Source organism: Anoplolepis gracilipes, chromosome 11 (assembly GCF_047496725.1).
Source record: "Anoplolepis gracilipes chromosome 11, ASM4749672v1, whole genome shotgun sequence".
NCBI lineage: Eukaryota > Metazoa > Arthropoda > Insecta > Hymenoptera > Formicidae > Anoplolepis > Anoplolepis gracilipes.
Window position 1 is genome coordinate 8893977 of NC_132980.1, and position 23074 is coordinate 8917050.

Genomic DNA, 23074 nt, shown 5'->3' on the forward strand with positions numbered 1-23074 from the left:
GTGAATTTTTATTTTGACTTCGTAAGAGTTAGACTTGTAAAAATTGATAAAAACTTTTGCTACGCAGAACAACAAGATGGCAAAAAAAAGAACCTATGTTGAGGAAATGTTGAATATGTCGGATTTACCCGACACTACTCCTTATCAAAGTGAAATTCCTGAATTCTTCGCGGGTTGTAAGGTCCTTATAACAGGTGCTTTCGGTTTTCTTGGTATACTTTTAATAGAAAAATTATTGCGGTAAGTGTTCTCTTTTTGATATGAAAATTTTTAATGTAATATAAAAACAGTGTACAAAATAGTTTACTGAGACGTAACATGAAATAATTCTTTGAAGCATTTCAATAATTTTTCTTTTATAATAAATAACGCGTTATTAGAATCACATAATCTCTATCGCTAAATTACATTATATTCTATTTTTAGCAAATTAAAACTCGACTTATAAATTTATATTTTTTCTAAAATATAAATTTTTTAACAATAGAATTCTAATATAATGTTTAATATAATATAATCGTTAAGATATTAACAAGATAAAAATATAATCGTGATGTAGATGCTTGCCAAAACTTATTAAAAATATATAAAACATCCATAGATGCTGCCCAAATATTGAGAAGATGTATGTATTAATGAGGGCAAAGAAAGAAAAATCACCAGAACAGTGATTTGAAGAGCACTTCAACAGCCCTGTAATATAAAAAAATATTTATACAATTAAATGAAAGATATATATATATATATATATATATATATATATATATATATATACACTATGTGTGATTTTTTTCTACAATATATTTTGGATTTTTAGGTTTGTGACAGATTAAAAAAAAGAGAAGTCTAATTTTATCAAAGTAATATTGATAGAAGCTGATATAAGCAGATTAGATCTCGGATTGTTACCAGAAAATCGAGAACGTATTTTAGATACAAATATAATTTTCCACGGGGCAGCGACTGTACGATTTAACGAATCCATTCGACAAGCAGTCAATATAAATGTTAGAGGAACAAAAGAATTTCTTCTCCTCGCAAAAGAAATGCCAGATTTACATTTTTTCAAATATTTTATATGTAAAATTAATTTGTATCATATGTATCTGTAATAGCAATAGAAAGCAATGGAATTATATAAGCGAAATATATATATATATATATATATATATGTGTATAATAAATTGTAATGTTTTTTTCTTTTTTAACGACATATTTTTCTTTTCTAAGGACATACTTGATATTGATTATTGTGATTTTGTATTTATTCAAGTTTAAGTATTAAAGTAAAACTATTTTGTTGACATTTTGATTACAAAAATCTACAAATTAAAAATTATCTACAAATAATGTATAAAAAATTATCTACAAAAATATGTCGACGAAATGGTTTTACTTTAATACTTTATTTTATTATTTTGTAGTATATATTTTTCATTATAGAAATGAACTACTGAGCATCGAAAATTCAGAGATACCGGAAACCGAGAGAGTGCCAATTTATAGTTATGTGTCAATATGCCAAAATCCCATCACTTGGGACAGATTTTTGAATTTGAATAAGTTTTATGGCATGCAAGTAGTGAGCACGCACGCTGTATGGTATTATATGCTCGTGCTAAACAGATACAAATTTATGCATGATATTTGTGTAATTTTCTACACATGATATCTGCTATCATAATCGATATTCTGCTTTTTCTTCTCGGTCAAAAACCTACTTAAGAATATCATTGATTTCATTTATGGATTATAAATCTTTGAATAATGAAAAATTTCTGCAAAAAATACAGATGTCACATTTTACAGGCTACGAAAGACTTATGAGAAGATATACAAGTTTAACTCCGCGATATCATACTTTTCATCACAACAATGGCAATTCTGCAACGACGCCGTTGTACAACTCTGGGAACGCACGAATCTAGCTGATCGTGAAATATTCGATTTTAACATGGATAATTTAGACTGGGAATCATATCTTAAACATATGATTCCTGGCATGCGTGTATACTTACTTAAAGATGGAGACTCTAGAAAAAGGACGAAAGAAATATAGAAAGTGAGTATTCTGCGTATAGATAATGCGAATTTTTATTATAACTTTTATCTTGCAAAACGTATAATGAATTTTATTTTTTCCAGGCTGAAAATTGCTCATTATACAATAATAACCATTCTCTCGATTTTGCTAGTATGGGGCATTCTAAACTTAATAATTCACTTAATAATTCAAATAATATCATTATTTTGATTTGTTAAAGTTGTTTTTGTTAAGATAAAGTTTTAATGGCTAAAAAATTATAAATAATAAAAGAAGAATGGAATGGTTACAAATATATGTATGTCTTTTACATTGACCTTACACACTACATTCTTCGAAAAAAAATTGATGGACGCAAATATGCACCTGTTCCTTTTTTAGTCTTGCGTATGTAACCATTATACACCTAAGACGAAACGTCCTTCATATTGTTTTTTCATTAAAATTTGAAATGCAAATTGATACAATGTTTAAAATGGACAAATTGATACTTAACGAATCGAAAAAAGTTTTATAAGAAATGTATATAAACTTTTAATGAATTTTTAAATAAATAATGTTAAGCTATTATTTTGTTAAACATTATAATGTTATGTTATTTAACTGTAATATTTTTTCTTTTTTAACGTCATACTTGATATCGATTGCAATAATTTTGTATTTATTTAAGTGTAAGTATTAATACTCGTTGTTCATTTAGAAACTTAATGTCTATAATTAGCACATATTATATGCAATACAAACAAAAACAGAAAGAGAAAAAATAATAAATAAAAGAAAAAAGAAACTATGCAATATTTTATTTAATTTTAGAAAATTATTTTGTTAATAATTATGTTTTTTAAATGTGTAAAAAATATATATATACATATAATGGTAATTCAATGGTAATAATTAGAGGTAATAATGTTTTCTGAAGTCAATGAAATTCTTACCTCTGTATATTCAGATAACATATATATGTTATCTGAATGTAAACGCTATTAGATGCAAGTAAATTGTATATGCACACATACGTTGACAGCGTAATCAGGATAGATTCTGTTTAATATTATGTTATGTAATACTAAATTAAAACTAAATACTTTCGATTTAGGAAAATGCATATTTATAACGTTAATTATCATATTCTCTTTACAGAAAATTTCCATTGTCACTTTACCTTTTTATGAAATAATATCATAGGTTCATGGAATTACGGTGTTAAGTAACAGAGTGATGTCAAATCAATTAACTTACAATTTATATAATTCAATGAAAATTTAAAAAGTTTACGTATTATGCTGAGTATATTTTGAACGATAATTACGATATTTCTTTTTCTTTGTATTTCTTAGATTTCTCCGTATAAAAAAACTTATATTGAATAATCAAAAATCAATAACAATCAAAATATGTAAATTATATAATATTAAGTATATAATATTATATTAATATTATATTAATTATATAATATTAATTATATAATATAGTAAATTAATGCATTATCTTAACTTTCTACGAAATTTAGCATTCTCTCATCGTGAAGCGATGATATCAACATTTATTAGTATGTTTATAATATTTAATTATACAGAAAATTATGTTATTTTTTTAAATATTATATATAACAGAGAGACTATACAATATAAAAATATATATATATTATATTATATTTCTGGATTTCGTACATATATTCTCAGTAAAGCAACAGTAACTTAACATTAATGTTATAATTTTTTATTCAATAATATAACTCAACTCAACAATCTAACATATGTCATGTACGTAACAGTTACATTGTTAGGTGGAAAATTATATAACATTGATGGGATGATACTGTTGTTTTGTATTTAATGGATTAATTCGTGAGACTTTAAAGTTATTTTTAGAATTATAATGCATAAAATTTACAAGATTTGCAATCATTTGCTTAATAATTCTACGAATATTACAAAAACTTTATGTACGTTACGTTTTTGCATACTGATTAGATCATTGACTGATTGATATAAGCCTAATACATATATACAGTTCAATGTACATCAGTTTTTAATACCTCGACCCGGGCACGCCAAGTTTTTGTTTGTCACTTTAATTTTAATTCTTTGAGTACTGGATCTATCTAGTGAAATGAATAATAATTGAAAAATGAATAGATGCATAGCAATTTTTCAATTTCAAGACTAGTAAGTACTCGAAGTGTGTAATATATATATATATATATATATACACGCATATATATAATGTTCCCATATTAATATAAATAATTTTGTAACATATTCTGTTTCAAACTACGATAAATGTTACATCAAATGATACTTTGCGAAAATTGATATACCTTTAACACTTGGCGTATTGTCTATAGTGATCTCATTTATTTTTGAGCCGTATAATTGATTTTAACTTGACGTATTTTTTTTCTTTTGTAAAGATTTTTTGCGAAGATATAAATCTTCTATAATTAAGAATAAATTATTTGCACTGTGTAGCTACTAATTTGTTTCACACTCTAAATTTAAAGAAACAGAAAAAAGATATTAAACATTATGACTAATAAATATATATTGCAAAAAGAAGAAACTTACGATGTTGAAAATACTGACGAAAGATTGAAAATGCAATTAAGATAAGGTGTTGAAAGCAACAAAACTAGGAAAGCTGTTATCTTTTTTTGCGACTCTTTTCGTCACCTTTTTCACTAGTCTTGATGTAGACAGCATGTGAAATTCGATGGAAAGTGTCTTTTGCAACATCTATATTTTCCAAAAGAGCGCTTAAGCAGGTTACAGACCATGAATGATGAGATGTCGAATATGTTTGAGAGGGGCACATTAATAATGAATGTATACGATGAATTCTCTTATTTATAAAGTTTTTTACTAAGATTGACTTTGCGATAGAAGTTAAATTATTTGCGGGATTGAGAAAAATAATAATTGTTTGCGTAAGTTACATAAAAATAAATAACTATAAGCATTTGTGATAATATAATTATAAATATATAAATGTAAATAAATTCTAAATATAATATAATATTGTAATATAATAATTGAGGCGTGAATTATGATATTCTATTATTTTGAATTTTATCATAAATTATTATATAAATTAAAATAGATCTAAAAGAGTTGTAATGACTAATGTAAATTTTTTCATTTAATTTTACGTTTGCAAACTAGAATTATAAACATGATGTTTCCGCCTAATCATTGTTTAATTAGTCATATTTGTGTATATGTTCGTTGAGATAATATTCTATTAATAGAGTCATAGGAAGTTACAAAATAAAAGGAAACCACAGATCGTATTTTAAGAAAAGAATAAATTTTGAAAATAATTAAATAATTGAAATAATTAAATATTAAATGTATGGAAAGATACGTAGTAGTAAAACTATAAAAAATTTATTAGACGTTGATTTTACATGTCAAACGTGATAACGTAAATAATCGTATTTATAGCGTATTTAAAGTGTAGGAAAAACAAACTTTTTTCATCTTCCAATCATTATCTTTCAATCATTATTGCTATTAAATTACTTGCAGCTATATATTTTCGTTACGGGATAAATCAACTATAATTATGTGTGTGTATGTGTATGTATGTTCAGTTTATTTCAATCTGTTATTGGAAGAATTTGTACATCAATTCCAGTTATCTTTAGATGTTATCAATTTTTGTTGCGCCACAATAAAAACATAAAAATATTTCTGTAATGTATTGCAAAAGTTTTTTATTTGTACAAAGCGTGATAAATGAAAACTATATAATTACACAGATCAATAAGCATATCTTTTTTCTAAAAAAAAGTTATTAAAAAGCGTTTTTAAGACAATTTATGTATTATTCCGTGTGGGATCATTTTTATCAATTACATTTTTTGTATTCTTATTTTCATTGTATTTTTCTGTGACGCAAATTAGTTACACAACGATAGGAAAAATACTTGTTGCATTTATTGTTGTTTTGTATTCGATAATATAAATATTATATTTACATAGTGTCATAACCAAAGTTGTGGCTACAATTTGAAAAAAAAGTCGGTTTATGTTTATTATGTATACTTTATATATATAATATCAATATTATGATTTAAAACATTGAATTAATTAAAGAGAGTAACTTATATCCTATTTTCAATTAATAAATATAATAAATAATAGCAATAGTATAAAGAAAGGATTTCCTGTTATATTATACTGTTTTTTAAAATATTAATTAGATATCGAACGACCACTATAGACATTAGTTTAATTCCGATTACAAAAAATTTACTTATAAGATTAGCAATAGGGAATTTATTCGTGATTGTTGCGCAAAAATTAATATGTAACACCATGTGAAAAAACAACTTGTCAGCATTCTATGTGAATAGACAAATGTGATTTACATATAAAATAGTTTTTTTCATTAACACCTCTTTATTCATTATGTAATATAATCGTGATAAGTAATTTTGTTTAGTCAAAGTGTATAAGAAAAAATACAACACAATCTTGCTAACTCGAATCTTAAGCAAACAGAAAATAATTCAAGTTATCGAGTGTTTCGAGTTACCAAGTTTTCGACTTATAGAAAAAATTTTGACAGAATTTAATTTTCTCTGTGTTATTCATGACGCCGATTCAAGAAGTCGTTACTAACAGTGTTATTGACGATGAGATTCGTATTGTTATTTATTCACATTTAGTTGTTTTACGAACGGATAAAAGAAAAAAGAAGAAGAAAGTGAAAAAAGTTACTTTGAGAGATTTTATTGATCAAACTTCCAAATGTAAAGGTCAGTTCATAATATTGACCTCTTGAAATAATTCGAATTGTAGATGTGAATTAAGGTGAACTAAGCTAGTATGTTAAAAAAAATACTTTGAGTTAGTCTTCTATTTCTCTTTGACTTATAGAGATTTTTTTTTAAATGAATAAAAATTTGAATTATAGAGTTTTCGAGTTAGCGAAGCTTGACTGTATATATTTTTTGTTTTAGTAAATAAACTAATTTCTGAAATATTAATTTTTATATAAAATGTTGAATAACCGTATTACAAAAATTTAGGAAATATATCAGCTTACATTATATATTATGATTATATACGTACATTTATAATATGGCATCTCCTTATACTTAATTAACATAATTGTTTCCAAAGATATTAATCTTTGAATGATTATACTATTAACAATTAATTCTAAATATATCACTTTAACATTTTTTTGTTTCTAAAATTTATTATATTATAAATCCGCTATCTCATAAATATAATAGAAAGTAGCTCGAGGATCTTATTGTTAATAATTCGATACTGCATTGCATCATGTAATTAAATTATTTCGATGTATTAACAAAATTGTTAATTATGTCAATTAGGTTTAGATTAGTTATTTATTTAAGCGTATGCTTTTTTAGTTAAATAAAGTGTTATTTAAAATTTCATAATTTACAAAATCACAGAAATAGATGTTTAGATATAAAATATTGGAAATATTTTTACGTAGATATTTATAAATAGAAAAAAAGATTTCTGTGATCTCTGACAATGTCTACCACAAAGGAGACCGGTCTAATGTTGTAAAGATGTATACATCGAGTAATTTATGCATTGCGCCACTACCGTTCCGGAGGACGTCCACGTCGTTCAGGTAAGCCGTGAAAGGGGGAAAGAATAGTGGTGCACCATGCATCCGTCACTGCAAGACACACGACTTACCCGCACACTCCACACACGGTGTCCAGACAGTGCTTGGCTAACTTGCATCAACAAGTAATCCGTTCTCTCCTACCCTTTGCCAATCCCTTCCTATTTCTTCCCGCTCTTCTTTGCATTTCGATTCAGTTATACGCACTTGTTATTCTAATCAGTTAAACAGTCACGTGGACGATCCCGAGATTTATAAAAGTGTTCTGTAACAAGCAGTAAACGAGCTTACAGTAGCGAAAACAATCATAGCGAGGATATCAAAAATTCTGTTAGTGGTTGACGACGAATCCACGAATTAAAAAATTTACGTAAGAGAAAACTGGAGGACTCTTAAAAGTCGTGAAATCGCGAAATCAGTAGAGTAACTACACGTCAAAATTGTCGGTCGACTCGTCTTTGGACGGTGACGAAAAGATTCCAGCCGAAATTCGCCGCACAGACTTTTTCCTTTAATGTGAGTATTCAAACGTATTCAAGAGCCGATATTCATAGTCCGTTCTTATATATAAGATCATCTTAAGACATATTTTTAGTCGACTTAAGACCACGTTCAGCTAATCAGATGGCCGAATAGAATTTTAAGACCTTATTTAAGACGAGCTTAAATATAAGAACGGACTATGAATACCGGCAAAAGTAACGTAAGATTCTATAATTTCTATAATTCATCACCAATATGTTCTGACTTCATCTGGTTGACAGATAGAAAACATTCGACAATTGAATGCTTAAGGAGAAACTGCACGTATCAACTATGTCAAAAGTTAATAAATCTAATACATTTCGAGATTCATGAATTGGACAAGCACTTTTAGAATATAATTAATTTGTGTAAAATATTTTATTTAAAGATAATTTTGAATAAATTAAACTTCAAATACAACTATGTCAAAAGTTAATAAATAATCTAATACATTTTGAGATTCATGAATTGCACAAGGTTGCATTTTTAAGGTATAATTAATTTGTGTAAAATATTTAAAGATAATTTTGAATAAATTAAACTTCAAAGAGAGCTTCAAGCTTTACGTTATCATTTTATAATAATAAATGCAATCCGCTTTTTAAAATTTTACACAAATTAATTCATTTTAATTTACTTAACCTATGTTTTAAAGTACCTTTTAAAATATAATTAATTTGTGTGAAATATAAAATTAATTTGTTTGAGTTAAATTAAAGTTTTATATTTGTAGTTAAAGTATTATATTGATATAATAGTTAATATAATATTGATATAATAAGTTTTATATTTGTAGTTAAAGTATTATATTGATATAATTTAATCTCAAAATTGTTAACAATATCTTATATTAAACTAATTTTCTTATAGTGATACTATATGCAAAAATTCATAAATATATAAAAAATATATTTTAATTCCACAAAAATTCTACAGAGCAAATCTTTATTTCAATTCACAAATTGATTATTAATTTTATATTTTAAAAGTACTTTATCAATTTATGCAATGTCAAATTTGTGAATTTTGAAATGTATTGGATTTACTATATTAACTTTTGACATAAGTAATTCATGTAATTCCTTTTTAAGTTTTCACCTGTGTCATTGGTTTGATCTAATTGAACAATGTTAAGTAAAAATTAAAATAAAAATAACATAAATTAAAATAAATTAAAATTAATTAATTCGTGTAAAATTTTAAAAAGCAGATTGCATTTATTATTAAAACGATAACGTAAAGCTTCATATTTGAAACTTAATTTATGCAAAATTATCTTCGATGGGACTTTCTTTGCAACTTACTGTTATTATCCAAACGTTCAATTTTAATTATATTCAAACGTTCTACTTTAATTATATTACATGTCATTACGAAAGGATCAGTCAAGACGGCTGATGTACTTTTACTTTATAACGTGAAGAGAATAATAAAACTTTGAAAAAATCTTACAACTTTTGCATAGATGAGATTACGTGCGGACTTGGAGTCTGGACTGACCATATAAAGTTAAGTTAATGCGCTTTGAATGTAAAAATACTAATGCAGTATGCCACATGTAATTTCCATTTCTAAATAAGATTCTTGAAATATAATGGGTTTTAATGTATTTTCATTTTCCACTTGAGATATCATATATTTAAAAAAATGATGTAAAACATTTAATTATTGTTTTAAATTATATATTATACATAATTTATGATTGTGTATAACATTTAAAAAACGTATATATCATCGAATATTAAGTAACTTAATATAATTGTAATTAAACTGTTCTTCTAACTTTTATTCATTTATATATTTTTACATTAATTTAATACGCAGATTTTAAATAATCTTACACACAGTATTGAAATTAAGATAAATAATCGGACTTCTCTCTGCCTATGTATATTTGTCATGCTAATTATTTCTGCTTAATCTAATCACATAAGTATAAGTTGTTTCTTCATCTTTAATCTTGGATTGATGTTAACTCTCTCACCAATACTGATTTTATGTAATAAAGCAGATTCATTTATCCGAAAAAAAAAGAAAAATAATGTAATGTTAAAATTTTTTCAACAGATATAGCAATATGAAAAAGACTACATATAATATTTAAATATCTCTTTGCACCTTCACTCGCATGATGATTCAGGTTTAATAATATTATCAGTTAGTGGTTTCTAAACTGCGTTTGCAACCTAATGAATGTTTCATTAATGCAAGAATTAAATTCAAAGTCCGTTGTTGTACAATATTAGTTTTGTTATATCCTAAACAGGTTTGGCTTATTTAATTAACGAACTTTTTTAATTAATTCCGATTTATTTTTAGTCTTAATAAATTTTAAATTTAAGTAAAATTATGTAATTTATTTTTACCGTATAGACAATTCCTGCATAATTTTTTGCTGAATCAAATATATAGCAATGATATGTATGCCGGTTTCAATGAACACTTTGCAATTGTTGAGCACAATGAAATGTGCGATTCATATATATTCAGTGACCCGCCTTATATGCTCGCTATATATTTAAGAATTAGCAATTGTAGGATATATATCGTATGTTAAAGTGGCAACATACATATTAATATATTTTCTATAAAACATAAGGTATATATATATATATATATATATAAGATGCCGTCGACGACAATCGTCAAGTCGCGGACACTTTCCTCGCGAGCTCTGGGTGCGTCGAAGGACGCCTGAATGAGCGGCACGAACTTTTTAAGGACACGGCCGAGAAAGTCAGTGACTTCAAAAATGACCAATAATCATGTACCATTACTTTTTCATACGATGTATATCTAGGCATATTGATTGACGCCAAAATTATTTATATTATGCGTTAGAAGTGCAAATAAAGAAATGTGGTCGTGCGAAAAATATCAAATTAAAAAATTAGAATTAGAATTAAAGTTGCAAAAACGATTATTACAAAAAAGATCTTTTAAGATAAGCAGCAAAATATGAAAAAATGTTTTAAATACCGATAATATTAAACAACAGAGCTTAAAGATCCTTCTATTAAAATTGCGAAATGTTATAACTGCTCATTTTCTCCGATAGTCGCTCAGATCTTTTAGACATTATTTTCTTTTGTATTTTTTAAGCATTTTGCCAATTAATCGTTTGGCAAAAACCTTCTATTATACTTATCTATCTAATTACATAAACCTATATTTACTCAATTTTATTATAATTATCTATTTATATAATTATAACTTACTCTAGCTAATTAGTAGTATGTCACGAATATTGATAATAGATTATGGGTGTGATTAAAACTTACCACATCAGTATCTAATCCTTAAACTTGCGTCAGATGACAGAAAAAGGACACGCAACAATTTTAAACGATCGATTTCTTTGACCGGCAATTCACACGACGATAATAATACAATTACGTCGAGGTTTGCACTTTTGTGCACATCCATTTTTCATGTGTTTCCCTTACTTATTTCTTATGCTGAAGAATAACGCACGTGTCATATAAGCTTGTTCCGCAAGAACCGAGTAAACATTTTGTCACGCATATCGCGATGCGTGACCGCGAAGGACAAGTGGTTCATGGAAACAACGAAACGTTTATAACTCATGTCAAATGCATTTCAAACAATTAATAAAAATACATTACTGCTCAAGTATATTAAAACGGTTATTATTATCAGTCTTTAAGTCACGCAATCTGCATTTCGAATTAGATTGAAAAACTGCACTTAACAAAACAGCTTATTACATATTTGTTCAATCTTTAAATAATATTCATCAAGAAGACAGAAACCATATTGTAAACTGTAAAAACATTTTAACATTGATTAATAAATATTTATTAACAAACATTTACGTCTAATGTACTTAATATATATCTGCTATTAACTATTAATTTACATCTAAAATTTATTTATCTCTTATAGTTACTAGAATAGTTTCTCTCTAGATTTTTTGTTCAATCTATCAGAATCTACAGAATTATTTTTCTATTACGTCAAAAAGATTGCAAAATTAAATAATAAAAAAATGATATTACGTCGTAAAAAAAAGTTTGAAAAATATTAATATTTTTTTATATGTGATTTTTTTACATATTGAATCAAGTAAAAATATAGTTAAATAAATTATTCAAAAGTAAGATAAAAGTAAGTGAATAAGAAAAAGTAAGATAAAGTTAAATAAATTATTCAAAAAAATAAAAAGCGACTTACGAAAAAGTCACGTCCGTACTTTCTGCTAATTTTGAATGCGTTACGTTAAAAGTGTTATTTTTTTTTAAGTAAATAAATCTTTTAACTTAATATCATATTCTAACGGATCTATAACTCATTTTCTAATAAACACACATTATAATTTTATACATAATAAATAAACATTCAAGAAGTTTATTTAAAATAATTTTATAGGCATTACTTCATCGAAATAATAATCTATAGTCTATAACATAATGCTTGCAAAACGCAATTACTCAAAAATTAAAATTATGATAAAACGTCTCATAACAATTTATGTCTATTAATAACTTTAATATTAAAATATCACACGCAGTTTATGTAAATGATAAATATATTTCCTAGTTTTAGTATCGTTAACACTCAATAATATTCATTACAATTATATATATATATATATATATATATATATATATATATATATATATATATTAATAATATATTAAAAAGGGATAATCTTTTATCGATGTATATAATATTTAAATTATTAATATTAAAATTATAAATTTCATTTATATTTATTAGTTTATCAATATATTGATAAACTAATTGATTACTGTGGAAAGATTAAATGCAAATTTCCTTTATTTATTATGCATTATTTTTTATATTATTTTGGAGCACAATATTTCTTAACAAGAATGTCTTCAAATAAAATATTTCCAATAAAGTGTGAAGTATTCTTTTTATGATCGGTCATTATATATTATCAGACGTTAGTTTAATAACGATACTTTTCAACTCAATGATATTGCTGTGATTTTGATGTTAAATAGTTTGTAAATGTATATCTAGAAAAGAATCTGCAAAATTATTACAACATTTGATTTTTATAGAAAGGCTTAATCTTTATGTATTTCTCTCAAATATATATCATACATAAGTATAATATATCAAGTTATTTTTCTTAATATTATTAAATTGACAATTGTTTTAATGTGCATTAAAATAGCTTATTCGTTATATATGCAATCTATAATAAAGAAATTTTTTTATAATTTATTGCAATTATATTAGAAAGAGAAAAGAGTGATACTAAATGCAGATTAAAATAATTACTTTCTTTTTATCGGGCACATTGATTGCACATTTATTTCTTGGCTGAAAATAAGTGTATAAACCTAATTTTGGCGGTCACTGTCTTGCGCGACTGATCTCAAGGTGGAACACTCGTAAATAAAGACCTTTCATGTCGACCTTTCTTAGTCTCAAAAGGGCGAGGTTACTTTTATGGAACCTTACAAGTGTATTTACCCTCATCAAAGGTGCGAGATATTTGTCTGTCTTGAAACGTGCGAAATTTCGTACATATTTATTACTTTAAGATAAATTTCTTTGATGATTCGAATTATTCATCTAACACAAAACTGTTCCTCTTTCTCTCACTCTATCTCTCTCTACGCTACTATCGGAAAATATGCATTTATTTCGAGTAAGCATTTTAAATTCTGCAGAAACCAGAAATAATTAATAATTATGATTATTTTATATCTTTTATTGCTTTATAGAAAATTAATATTATATCTAAAGAAATTAAAAGTACGATATACGCATACAAAACCTTAATATATACATTGAACGAATGTGACTGTGCTAAATCCAAACATTAATGATTGATAGTTAATCCTTTCCAATGTAATCAGTAACAATTTTAACATACAATAGCATGTATGATTACACAATAGTCATTCTTGCATTATTTATTGTATTTTATATTATAATTAAGTAAAACAAGCACACCATAATATTTAATTAGGATCAGTATTACGTCATCAAAATATTTTGCGTTTTCGTATAGTGAACTTGTGCTGCATAAAAAATCCATATAGGTTTATTTTTCTTTATGAAAAATTTATGAATATAGTTTCACTGAATCGCGTTACATACAAAATAAGAGATAATTATTTTATGTATCTTTCCTTCTTTTTATTTTTTTTTTTTAGAAAAAATCGCATTTCTCTCCTTTTAATAGAAATCAAGGAGTACTGATATATATACGATATCATTGTTACTTAAAAATCTATTCCATGTTTATATAAAAATTTTCTATTAAACTTTTAAAATATTTGTAGTAATATCCATGAATGAAACATAGTACAAAAAAATAATCAACGCATATGAAAAAATAATTTAAAAAATTTAAAAAATTTATAAGAAAGTGTAGACTAGTTAATTGATCATCTTTATCATATTATCTTTGTTCAATATTTCTTGATTAGTTATGGATTTTTTGTTTTCAACGTATCTTTATGCGGGAATCCTTGCGAATAATTGTAACCGGTTTACACTCGTTTTTTTTCTTCAAGGTTTTTGTTTCAAGGACCTGAGGCAAAGATCGCCTCCGCGATCACAAATCGAGGATAGGATGTCTGGCAAATGCATCTTCCGTTAATCGGGCAATGCACTGTCAGAATTTGATCTCATTCGGCGATTATTTTTATTTCTTTTCTTTTTTCAATTATATTTAATGGCAAATGCGTTGAATAATAAAATGGAACTTGAATAGAGTCGAGTCGAGAACACATCATAGACAACATCAACGTATATGATTAGCAATAAGATAATATATTCAACAAGGAAAAGAATTATCTTTTTTTTTTCTCGTAAACTGCGGTTAACCACAGAAATTTGGCCGCAATTATATTACTGTCCTTCAAAGATTTTGATCGTTTCTTTCAAAACCTGCTGTTAAAAGACAATTTGTTGCTAATAATGATTTCACAACAAAATAACTAGCTGATCGCTTGCGATATGTTCGCTTTATTATCGTATTATTTATATTAAACTGATTATGGATGTCTCATAATATGTTTAGAAGAAAGGCACTGTTGCTAACAATCGGCTATTTCTTTTAAATTTGGTGCACCATTTATTTAATTGTAACATGAAAAATTATGATTTTTTTGTTAGTGTCAATTTTAATTTCACCTCTTTCGCAAGAATTACGCTTTTATATTAATAAAATGACATATTTTTAAAATGTTCAATAATTTTTAATTAAAGTTTTAATACTAATAATCAAACATAAATAAAAATGACAAAATATTTTTTCCTCTTTTTTCAGAATACTTTGCTACTATTATCGTTATTTCAATATTCATCAATGTATCCACATATATGTAATTTTCTGTTAGAAGATGACAAACCAATACAACATTCACAAATGTCATTGTACTGAATAATGATAATAGCGAAGTAGTATATTGCACACTAAAAAGTTTTACATTACTACAACGTATGCGGATGTTATTTACGTTTTTATCACGTCTGTCCCATTTAAATAGATTATGAAAATGAAAATAAAACTTTCAATAAAGAATATGTCCTTTATTGAGAAATAAAGTCTTCAATTATTCTTGTCAAGCGGTGCATATGGAAGATTTCGAACATTTCTAATTGTAATTTTAAAAAAATTTAAACTTCTATGTGTTTCTATATATCTTTTATTCGTATTTTACATATTTGCTCTATATATCTTTTATTCGTGCGTTCCTACAATTTTATTCTGCTTCTGCAAGTAGTTATTGTGAAAAACAAATTATAGATAATTGTTTATAAAAGCAGAATATAAATTGCAGAATGAACAGTATGCGCATACATATATACATGTATATATATATATACATATACATACATACATACATGCATATATATATATATATATTTATAATATGTGTGTGTGTGTTTATGTATGTATGTGTGTATGTATATGAGGGCGTATGTGTAAATATAAAATCACATTTTTAACAACGGGTTAATTAAAACGACCTGACTAGCCAAAATCATTCAATTTATTCACACCATGTTTCGACTATATGATTGTGGTCCTTTTCAAGTGTAAACGTAAATTAAGAAAGAGAAGAAAGAATCCAATGGGACATGTTTAAAAGTAGAACTTAATTATGGAACAATTAAATATGTCACTTAGTTAAAATCAACGGTTATTAAATTTGAGATAAACACAAACAACGAGACACGTCATGTCAACATGAGTTTTTAAACGAAACTTTTATTTTACTAATTGATTTTAACTAAGTGACATATTTAATTGTTCCATAATTAAATTCTACTTTTAAACATGTCCCATTGGATTCTTTCGTCTCTTTCTTAATTTACGTTTACACTTGAAAAGGACCACAACCATATGGTCGAAACATCGTGTGAATAAATTGAATGATTTTGGCTAGTCAGGTCGTTTTAATTAACCCGTTGTTTACAATTAAATACTAGCGACTTTAATCTCTAACTTATAATCACATTTTTAATTAGGATCTATTAATTATATAAAAAATTCGTCAGCACAATAAAGGAAGCTCCCTAGTTTAATTAATAGTAACACGAAGTGTAGTCTAGTCTCATATAAATAGTAATAATGATTCATTCAATATTCTTGTGAAGCTTTGATGAGGACTGCGATGCAACGAAGAATAAGACTGATCATTGGGGAAGTCCCCACTAATTCGCCTTACGTGGAAGAGAAGTAACAAAGGAGGACATTAGCTTCGCTAAAGCAATTCACAGAAATCTCGTTCACCTTGGTTCGAACGCAGCTCGGAACCTGTTATTTCCTTAAAAAGATCTTTGACCTGATGACGGGTAATCAAATTAAAAAATTTTTGTGAACGTTGCACATAAGTGCGCCAAATTTTTGCTTCTGACATATTAGCTTAATTTTTGTGTTTTAGATCTTTCTTTTTCTCTGTAAATGTGACATTCCCTAAAACGATAAGAAATTTTCGTATATTTAACATTCGTAGATTTTATAGATTAAGCCTGCTATATTTATGATTTCAGTGTATTTGACGATATTTTTAGTTTTGATTTAGATATAGTTAACTAAAAAGACGAGTAAATAGATTTTCGACGATTGAAAAGACTTTCCTGTTTCTTTTTTGTTCTGCATTTTTAATCTAACCGGTTTTCTATTTCGTTTTCGTTGTTGCAGCGTGTAGAATCCCAATGACTCATATCATTTGGCATACTCAATCGTGACAACCTTTTACAAAGGTAAAAGGGAGTCTGTGGTTGGCTAATGTTGGGTCAGGGTTACAGTAAGAAAGAAACATCCATGAACATCCATTACATTACATAGAAAACTAATTTCTCTATTCGTGTTAACCTAAATCCTTGTTGATTAATTTCATTGTGACGTAGAAACTTTTGTAATATGACAGCGGAGCATGAGACTGTAAGAATTATTACATACAATCTCTAGCTTACCCAACAATTTTGTTTTTGCTACAAAATTTATTTCAAATATAGCGTTATATTTAAAATATGTAAATTATAAATTTAGAGCCGTGCGACATTTTTCCAATGTCAGAAAATTTTCAAATTGTTATTTCCAGGAAACATAACACAAAGAAAAGATACGAATAAGCTGTAATAAAATTTAATTGATGCTGAAGAAATCGATCTTGATTTATTTTTGCAAGGAATCTCGAAGGTTCGGAAATAATGATAAGTCTCGCGAACATTCGTAGATTGTTCACCGAGAATGATGCTACTTGAAATTGCATGTAGATGCATCTCATGGCCATCGTAATTGCCTGGTGTAATTTAGGGAAGGCGCAAACAACTTTACATTTTTCATGTTATCCCTTTCCGCATAATGATAATTCACATTCTCATTAGGACAACCAAGAATGAATACAGAGTAAAGCAAGACTCTGTATACTTTTGTCAACATATGATCAATGTGCACATTTGTTACACTGTTGTAATACTTTGCAATATCAATGTTGTAACTACTCATAGAGTAATTTAGTTTTCTAATGAGCGTTAAAATGTATAGAAAAATAGAAAAAAATTCTCTGCAATAATAAATAATAATAAATTAATATATTGTTTTTTTCTTTTTTTTTAATTACACGTTTGTTACGTATTTAATTTTTGAAATAAAAACTCTCTATATAAATATTTTATTATTATTACTATTATAATTACATATACAAGTATTATAAAATTACATTTCTGTAACTCATGTCTTTAAACTATTATTAAAATGTGAAAAAGATAAATTTTTTCTTCTCTTAAATTTCTAACAAAAAATATGAAATGAATAGAAATTAAAGGAAGTATTTGAAACTTTGAAATAACTTACAAAATGTATTTTCGCAGATTTTCAAGTTTTAAGATTGCAAGATGTCAGGCATCGTGGAGTGGTATAGAGATGTAATCGACAATAAATATGGTAATTTAACAACAAAAAAGAATGTTATGTTAAAAAAAAAGTTGTTACATATAATTAATTAATTTTATTTCTCTAGATCCGAGAACGAAAGGATGGTTTCTGGTTGATAGCCCTGGTCCAATTCTGACAATAGTAGCGACGTACATATACTTTTGTGTCTCTGCTGGACCGAGATATATGAAGAACAAGAAGCCGTATGATTTAAAGACTGCTATGATAATTTATAACTTCATTCAGATCCTATTAAGTCTTTATCTAGTTTACGAGGGTTTGCTAAGCGGTTGGTTATACGAATACAATTATATCTGTCAACCGGTTGATTATTCGTATAGTCCGAGCTCCATAAGGGTAAGTTTGAGATTTAAATAGAACATTTTACTACAAAATTGCAGAGATAGTGTAGAGAGATAAAAATGAAATATTTCAACAAAGTTGCAATAATTGAAAGCTTATAAAGTATTAAAAATGAAATGGGATTTTGTAATATCACTCTCTTCTTTGTATTAAATTTTACCTTCGCATTTTATCAAGAAAGCAGAAAAGATGTTGGAGCTGGATAAAAATCGTGCGAGAAATCTTAAAAGATTCAGATTAATTATTAATTTTAATTTAGTAAAATTGAGACATATATTTGGAAAATGACAAAAGATATAACAACGGGGAAGAATCCATTAAGTAAAAGTTTCGCTGAGAATCTCTTATTCCGAGTATATTAATTTTGCAAATAAATAATTGCAAAAATATTACAATAAATGTAATAACAATAAAAAAATATGATATAATAGATTGTTCGTTTATATAAAATCTAATGTATATTGTATAACAATAATTATCATCACGGCAGAAGTAGACAAAAGTTTGAACATCTATATAATCTTTTATTCATACTTTGTTAGATTCTTTCGACAAGTTTTTCTAGTTTACTAAAATTTTCTTTTTCATTTTGTGTGTACTATAGCTAATTATGTGTTGTAATTTGTATTTATGCAAGAGATTTTTTACTCTGAATCCATATAACATAATATTGGATATATATTGTAGTATTATATTAAAGTTATTTTTGAAACGCATTTGCAATATTGCAATCTTGTGATATTTCTGCAATGTCTCTGCAATTTTTTTATGTATTAGAAAATAGTAGTCTAATAATGAGACTCTTAAAGAGATTCAATTTACTTAAATGGGATCAATGTTCATTCTGAATATTATACATATATATTTTTGATACGAAACAAGACTTGAGTTTCCTAGTTATTAAATATTATCTATTATAATTTGTGTTTATGCAAGACTTTTGGTCCACATAACATAATATTACATATATAATGTTACATTACAATTAATTTTAAAACACATTTGCAATATTGCAATCTTATAGCGTTTTTGCAATGTTTATGCAATTTTTTATGCATTAGAAATTTTTTTAGAAGATAACGATGTAATAAGACTCTTGAAGAGATTCTCAAATGGGAGTATTTATTCCGATTACAGTATTTTTTACTGTGAAACAAGACTTGAGTTTCTTGAATATTAAATATTGAGTTTACTAGATATTAGGTATCAGACATATATTTAAATATCTATATATATAGTTATAATTTATAATATATGTGTGACTAAAAAGTCATAAAAAATTCGATTTTAAATATTAAGTAAATTACAAAGTACATAATTTGGAATTGCAAAAGAACAAATTTCCTGTTCTTGTAATGATTGCTACAGCTTCAAATGGACGTTTAACTATTTTAGTTATGTAAAAAAATATCCAAGCTCGCGTCAGATAAGTGAGAGTTCCGTTCTCCGCGGTGAAAATGTCACTTGATAATTACAGGTATTATCATGCCTGTTCTGCTTGATCTTTACGTAATTATGTCGTTTCGCAGATGGCCCAAGGTGTTTACACATATTTTATATGTAAGCTGATCGAGCTTCTAGACACCGTGTTCTTCGTGATGCGCAAGAAGGATCGCCAAATCTCATTTCTACATCTCTACCATCACTCGATGATGCCGATTTGCGCTTGGATCGGTATCAAGTTCTTCGCTGGCGGTCATCCGACTCTTCTTGGTGTCATCAATTCTTTCATCCATGTCTTTATGTACACGTATTACATGCTGGCAGCGTTTGGGCCGCATGTGCAAAAATACCTCTGGTGGAAAAAACATTTGACCACAATGCAAATCGTGCAGTTTATTATAATATTCTTTCACAATGTCCAGATGTTGTTCACTAATTGCAATTTCCCGAAGCCGCTCTCGTTCCTACTCACGCTCAACTCTGGCTTATTTATTTACATGTTCGGATCATTCTACGTGAATAATTATATGAAATCGAAGAATAGACGATCAGAAATGACGAAAGGATCGAAAACTAATGGTATTAAACATGTCGTTGCTAACGGCTCCGTTAACGTCAATGGTAACTCGATTTGCAACGAGATAGACAACAGTAAGTCTGATTAAAGGACTCAACGCAGGAGTTTTCGCAAGACTGTAACTGCACGAATGAAAGGATGAGTCTTCCGAGAATTTATCAAGGGGAATACATTTAAATCCTATAACTTAGTTGTAATAAACGTCGCATTTAACACACAAGAGAGAAAGAAATGCGATATTTCTGCAACGCAAAAGTGCTGCAAGTTACGAAAGTAGGTTAACGCATATTAGTAGGAAAGGTGGAAAGATTGATTTAACATACTTACACTGAGGACGATCGACTCACAAGAGTGATCTTTAATATTTTTATTTAATTAAACGCGACTAGATGATTCCATTAATATTTCTATAAAAGTACTCATGCATTCTCCGACTTTACGAGATTTTTAAGAGTTTGTGAAATGAAATTTAATATGTAACATTTGATCAGGTATATTAATTAAAATTAGTTTATTACATTTTGCTTCTGGCAAAGCTTTTTGAAGAAGGTTGCGTATTTTACTCATAGTACATACTTATCATGTATATATATATATGTGCACGCATGCATTTGTAAATTTACTACATATTAAAATATTTTTAATAATATCAAAAACATGAAATATAAACGAAAATATAATTTTGTACAATTTATAAACATTTTTTGGGTAAAAAGTAAAAATTAAATTATTAAATTACCTTACTGTTAAAGAATTTAAAAAATAACAAAACATAATTATTTTATAATAAACTTTATAATTTTTATAATATTTTATGCTACATTGACTTCAAATTTGTGAAAAAAAATATTAAATTTATTAACTTTATTTAGAATCATATATTTATATTACTGATTGAATTCATACTATGAGAATTAAGATTATCATCTACACTCTACTCGTACTATTGTAATTATATCGTAATTTACTTAATATCAATGACATATTTTTATATATGTATATGCTATTATTTACATTTTATATATACATATATATATATATTTATCTTGTTCTGTTATTAAGATGATAATGATCTATATTTTCTCACAAACCGAATTTGTGCATGATGTACATATACATGATAGATGGAACTATTTGCAATTTAATAAAACAAAAATTTTGTAGGTAAAGTTTTTAAATCAATAATTTAAATTTTACAAAATATTATCTCAGTGAAAACAAATTATGACATCACGCGATGAGTAAATGATGCCGAAATATGATATCTAATATAAAGATATTTATGTAAAAAGTTTCGAATATTGATAAGACAAAATTACTTAATGTCTTATTATAATGATTGCTCACAAACTAAATGATTCCCTACGATGAGAATCTCAGCGCTAGTTCAATAGAAGTATTTTGTACTCCATTAACGATTATCATATTTTAAATATCTATCCAATAATAATTGTGTCCAGACACAAATTAAAAGCCATGATAATATTTACTTTAGAAAAGCAAACTTCAAATATTTTGGCAATATTGTACTCTTAAATATTTAACGGCAAAGTTTCTTTTATAATTATTTAACAGATTTATAATTTTATAAATTTGAAAAACTTACTTTCTCAAAAAGTATATTTGTTAGATTTTTATTCTTATAAAAAAATTATTAAAAAAATATATCATTGGAAGATAATATAATTTGTAATCTTATCATTCTTAAATATTCATATTTTCTCGTCCTATTAATCAAAACTTATTCTTATTAATATTATTTCTGGATAATTGCAAAAGATTTCCAAAAATATTTATTTACTCATTTAAAAATAAATATATAGGTTTTTTATAAACTATCGAAAAGAACAAGAAATTATTAAATAGAAAAATTGACATTTACATCATATTTATAAAACTATAGGTAGCTGCAATGCATTTTCATTGTAAACAAATTTATCAAGTTAGCTGAAGGCTGTTTCTATTATTAAAAGCTAATACGATAAAAGTATAATATTCTGTCTTCAATCACTTAAAAATTGTAACTCACAACAGTTAAAGTGCTGATTCATTTATATCTATATAATGAAAAACAGATATTACATAACGTTTTATTCTCTAATTAAGA

General features: G+C 26.2%; 1 protein-coding gene and 1 pseudogene across 3 annotated transcripts; both read left to right on the forward strand.

Annotated features, from left to right (window-relative positions):
* Window positions 1-75: 75 nt before the first annotated feature.
* Window positions 76-2202, forward strand: LOC140670856 (fatty acyl-CoA reductase wat-like; annotated as a pseudogene).
* Window positions 2203-7717: 5515 nt separating this feature from the next.
* LOC140671469 (very long chain fatty acid elongase 7) lies at window positions 7718-21591 on the forward strand. Of its 3 annotated transcripts, none has more exons than XM_072902786.1 (5): window positions 7718-8176; window positions 9651-9693; window positions 18521-18593; window positions 18670-18941; window positions 20477-21591. In XM_072902786.1, exons 3-5 carry the CDS (start codon window positions 18545-18547, stop codon window positions 21053-21055), a joined length of 900 nt encoding a protein of 299 aa, XP_072758887.1. In that variant the 5' UTR covers window positions 7718-8176; window positions 9651-9693; window positions 18521-18544; the 3' UTR covers window positions 21056-21591. The 3 variants fall into 3 exon arrangements, with proteins under 3 accessions (XP_072758887.1, XP_072758886.1, XP_072758885.1); XM_072902785.1 differs by lacking the exon at window positions 9651-9693 and adding an exon at window positions 16799-16996; XM_072902784.1 differs by lacking the exon at window positions 9651-9693.
* The last annotated feature ends 1483 nt before the right edge of the window (window positions 21592-23074 follow it).

What these genes read in the sequence shown, in the direction of transcription:
- LOC140671469 (XM_072902786.1), top strand. Translation starts at nt 18,545, where the DNA reads ATGTCAGGCATCGTGGAGTGGTATAGAGATGTAATCGACAATAAATAT. An exon ending in TGTAATCGACAATAAATATG is followed by an intron (nt 18,594 to 18,669) that starts GTAATTTAACAA and finishes TTATTTCTCTAG; the next exon opens with ATCCGAGAACGAAAGGATGG. An exon ending in ATAGTCCGAGCTCCATAAGG is followed by an intron (nt 18,942 to 20,476) that starts GTAAGTTTGAGA and finishes GTCGTTTCGCAG; the next exon opens with ATGGCCCAAGGTGTTTACAC.